This window comes from Limulus polyphemus, unplaced genomic scaffold, assembly GCF_000517525.1.
Source record: "Limulus polyphemus unplaced genomic scaffold, Limulus_polyphemus-2.1.2 Scaffold1195, whole genome shotgun sequence".
NCBI lineage: Eukaryota > Metazoa > Arthropoda > Merostomata > Xiphosura > Limulidae > Limulus > Limulus polyphemus.
In genome coordinates, this window is record NW_013666805.1 from 187,232 (window position 1) to 192,509 (window position 5,278).

Here is a 5,278-nt window from a genome sequence, read left to right on the forward strand (position 1 = left end):
CACGACACTGGATACTCACCGTGAAGTATGTTCCATCAAGACACTGAACACTCACCGTGAAGTATGTTCCATCAAGACACTGAACACTCACCGTGAAGTATGTTCCATCAAGACACTGAACACTCACCGTGAAGTATTCGCCCTTTCAGCCGTGGGGGCGTTATAATGTGACGATCACTCCCACTATTCGTTGGTAAAAGAGTAGCCCAAGAGTTGGCGGTGGGTGATGATGACTAGCTGCCTTCCCTCTAGTCTTTCACTGCTAAATTAGGAACGACTAGCGCAGATAGCCCTCGTGTAGGTTTGCGCGAAATTCAAAACAAACAAACTAATGATTATGCAAAAAACATTTATAAATTATAGTTAAAAACATCGTGTACAGTGAAAATGTTCAACTAATGACTTGTTAATTGGGTCACTTGAGATTTTGTTTATAATCCAATTTTTATTCGTATATAACCACTTCTGTAGCCATAAGGGCATTAGGATTATTTTGTCTAAACATAAAATACTGTAGTGACGTGGTCTTTCAAATTATCAGATAAAAATAATTCAACCTTTTGTTCACTTACATGAAAACAGTTTATTTCCTCATTTAACGTTATTACAACCTCGAACACTGTTGTAACGATTACTACTAGTTCTAGTTGTAGGCCTAACTTTTCGGCCACTCTTAACTGTACTCTATTACACAACCTAAAAATCAACTGACTTGCACAATTAATATTATAATCAATGCCTCGCAGCTCCCTCTAACTAACAAATAAATGTCAACATTAACAATATACATAGCTTGTAATAATATTTCTGATGTTGGTTGGTGTCGACTTATTTTGATTTCAGGAAACTTTAAACATTTTTTACATATTTTATATCTTATATTTATTTCTTTAGAGTTTGCGAGCAAACAGCAGACAGAGCGTGACAAGTACCGTTCCATCCGGAGAAACGATAAGGAATCTATTATTGATGACGGTAGGAAGTTTTACTATTTCATTAACACACGTTGAGGAATTTTCAGTAAATTGATAATTAGAAATAGATCATGCCTGACGTTTCTCGGATCTGTTCTAGTTTAACAAATCAATCATTTACATGACTCAAAGAGGTTTTAAGTCTAAGTATGAAGTATAAAATTGTTACAAAATCTCCCCGATGAGACAATAAAAGGGAGAGATTAAAACACTGACATGAAGAGTATACTTTAGTGTACAGCGTCAGGAAGAACACCTTTTGTGGTAAGTATACAGTATCACAATGGAACGTGCTTCCAGGTGAGTGTTTAGTGTCGTGATGGGATATACTTAACAGTTTCACTAGCTTGATGGAACATAGTTAATGGTGTGTTGAATATCATGATAGAATCAAGTAAACCTAACCTATTGGAAAACTTTCAAGTAAACCAAACCTATTGGGAAAACTTTCAAGTAAACCAAACCTATTGGAAAACTTTCAACTAAACCTAGCCTATTAGGAAACTTTCAAGTAGACCAAACCTATTGGAAAACTTTCAAGTTACCGAACCTATTGGAAAACTTTCAAGTATACCAAACCTATTGGAAAACTTTCAAGTAAACCAAACCTATTGGAAAACTTTCAAGTATACCAAACCTATTGGAAAACTTTCAAGTGTACCAAACCTATTGGAAAACTTTCAAGTAAACGTTAGTTTTTTTAACTTCTGTATGTTTTCTGTTAAGTATCACGTTATTCCTGCTAATGTATTTCACAGAAGTTCTTATTATTTGCTGAGGAACTGCTAGAAATGCATTTAAATAGGTTATAATTACTGCTAAAACCAATAAATGGGTTTGTCCTTCGTATGGATGTTGCAATGAGAGGAAAAGCTGATAATTATTTTACTTGACCTGCTTTCTACACAAATACGATAAAACCTGAAAAAAGCCCTAATGAAATGCAGATATAAACGAAATGTTTAATGTATGAAAACAATCATGTTTACCTATAACAGTAACTAGAATAAATACCGCTAGATGTCAGTTGAAAACATCGTACTTGTTGTTACAACACATCCGATAAAATTAGAATATAGGCTTTGCTTCAAATAATAGTGGACGTCTCATCATTGATGAGTTTCACCGAACAATCAAGATTTTTTCTGTACCCACTGTCCAGCTATTCATGAACATGTATAAAACTAAAATATGTAGAAGAATCAACAGTACAACAGTGCTTCCACGAGACCTGGATGAACGACAGGAATGGTCAGACAATTAGGGACAGCTAGCGTAGCTTTTTGCAAAATTCAACAGATAAGTCCAGAGTATAATATTGTTGGACTAAACAAGAGCTTATTGTAGCTTCTTTACAAGCTAGACTACAGAAGGTTTTTACATCACCTTATTTACAATGTTTCCGAACAACAAACGTTTTAACAGTCCCTTACCTACAATGTTGTAGTACAACAAATTTGTTTACAGCAGCTCCTTTACAGTGTTCATGGACAACAGAAGTGTTTACAACAGCTTCTTTACAGTGTTCATGGACAACAAATGTGTTTACAGCAGCTCCTTTACAGTGTTCATGGACAACAGAAGTGTTTACAACAGCTTCTTTACAATGTTCATTAACAACAGCTTCTTTACAGTGTTCATGGACAACAGAAGTGTTTACAATTGCTTCTTTACAGTGTTCATGGACAACAGAAGTGTTTACCGCAGCTCTTTTACAGTGTTCATGGACAACAGAAGTGTTTACAACAGCTTCTTTACAGTGTCTATGGACAACAGAAGTGTTTACAATAGCTTCTTTACAGTGTTCATGAACAACAGAAGTGTTTACCGCAGCTCCTTTACAATGTTCATGGACAACAAATGTGTTTACAACAGCTTCTTTACAGTGTTCATGGACAACAGAAGTGTTTACAACAGCTTCTTTACAATGTTCATGGACAACAGAAGTATTTGCAACAGCGTTTTTATAATATTCATGGACAACAGAAGTGTTTACAACAGCTTCTTCACAGTGTTCATGGACAACAGAAGTGTTTACAACAGCTTCTTTACAGTGTTCATGGACAACAAATGTGTTTACAACAGCTTTTTTATAGTATTCATGGACAACAGAAGTGTTTACAACAGCTTCTTTACAGTGTTCATGGACAACAAATGTGTTTAAAACAGCTTTTTTATAGTATTCATGGACAACAGAAGTGTTTACAACAGCTTTTTTATAGTATTCATGGACAACAGAAGTGTTTACAACAGCTTCTTTACAGTGTTCATGGACAACAGAAGTGTTTACCGCAGCTCCTTTACAGTGTTCATGGACAATAGAAGTGTTTACAACAGCTTTTTTTATAGTATTCATGGACAACAGAAGTGTTTACAACAGCAGCTTTGTTCTGGACCACAGGCGGTATTACAAATTCCTTTATTACATGGCACTGCTATAATGTTTATTACATCACAATGGACTACAGATAATGAGTGTTTCGTGTGACAGACTAAGCTTTTACAGAAAACTGGCCACATTGCCATCCATGGATAAAAACACCCAGTATAATAAGTTCATAGGCTGCATTTCTTTCTTGAAGAGACGGAGGCGATGATGTGACGTCGTAACGAATACCAAGAACTGCTCTGTTACCCTATGTGGTGTTGGTTGTAGTCAGTAGTACGCTAATTAGTTGAAAATATTACTTGGGCTAACAACGTATGGACGTGCATGGCGCTTGGTGTTAATTTACTCTCTTATTTGTTAAATATATAATAATAAACATATTTATTAGACTTACTTTCTATTACGCCTACAGAACCTACGTGTTTATACCGAGAGGGACGATTATGATAAAACGAAAATTGCGATTAATATTAATACAAAAACAGACAAAGATATAGGTAGTGTAATGTGATAGACTCGTTGTTGTTTTGCATAGATTTAAACAAAGCAGAAGGTCATCCCGGACTGTAAATAAAAGGGTTTATGAAATAATGAATTTGATACCATTTTAAATCTCGCAGTTTATCTAATCAACATTTATTGAATCAACGTAACTTTATTGTTAGTTTATGATCACTTGTACGATTATTTAAAATTATATACACACACATATACTGATATCAGAGCTCACTATTATCACTATATTGTTGTATTAGTACTCATTATTATGTTGTAATCCAACATTATCATTACTCTTATATTGTTGTATTATTACTTATTATTATGTTGTAATCCAGAATTATCATTACTCTTTATTTAATTTTTATAGTGCATACACCGACTGTTCCATACGTTAAAATACTATTATTTGCCATTTTTCAGCCTTTTTACCGTAGCCTTCATCGGGCACAGTATAATATGCAACACAAATTCGTTTATCTGTGGAAAAACTATTTTAAAACAGGTATCTAGGCAACAGTAGTGACATCTGGTATTAAAGTTATTAACCAGAGAGAAATTATGATGAATGCAGAATTAACAGTCTTAGGACAGCTTCGTTACACTGTTATTTGTCTTGCCACTAGATATCCACGTAACAATGCTATTTGTCAAGCATTGGATATCTTTAATAGTTTAGTTTTGAGTTTGCTTAGTGATTATAAGTATTATTTTCTTAGAAGTTACAGCTTTTACAGTAAGGAAGAATATGTTTTAAAACAGATTCGACTACTGGTGCGATCATTCTCAAGTACACAAGTTTTAACAGTAAAGAAGGTTTTCGTATTTATATCAACAATCAACAGTCTAAAAATATTGTTCCTTGTTGAAAAAGCTAAAACTTCTAATAAAATATTGTTGGATACCTTTGTTACATTATTGTCTTGTCACTTGAAATGCTTTTTTTATCCAACTTGCCCGGCATGGTCAGGTGGTTAGGGCGCTCGACTCGCAATCTGAGGGAAAGTTTTCCAATAGGTTTGGTTTACTTGAAAGTTTTCCAATAGGTTTGGTATACTTGAAAGTTTTCCAATAGGTTTGGTTTACTTGAAAGTTTTCCAATAGGTTTGGTATACTTGAAAGTTTTCCAATAGGTTTGGGAAAACTTTCAAGTATAGATAGGTTTGGTTTACTTGAAAGTTTTCCAATAGGTTTGGTATACTTGAAAGTTTTCCAATAGGTTTGATTTACTTGAAAGTTTTCCAATAGGTTTGGTATACTTGAAAGTTTTCCAATAGGTTTGGTTTACTTGAAAGTTTTCCAATAGGTTTGGTATGCTTGAAAGTTTTCCAATAGGTTTGGTATACTTGAAAGTTTTCCAATAGGTTTGGTATACTTGAAAGTTTTCCAATAGGTTTGGTATACTTGAAAGTTTTCC

The 5,278-nt window shown here is 34.2% G+C and overlaps 1 protein-coding gene across 3 annotated transcripts in view; it reads left to right on the plus strand.

The window, feature by feature from the left end:
* Positions 1 to 5,278, plus strand: part of LOC106462546 (laminin subunit beta-1-like) — a 127,033-nt gene that overhangs the window by 15,161 nt on the left and 106,594 nt on the right. For all 3 annotated transcript variants that reach the window (XM_013922482.2, XM_013922483.2, XM_022389847.1), the window contains exon 2: positions 895 to 975. In XM_013922482.2, the coding sequence (XP_013777936.1) occupies positions 895 to 975 (81 nt within the window). The remainder of the gene's footprint in view (positions 1 to 894; positions 976 to 5,278) is intronic.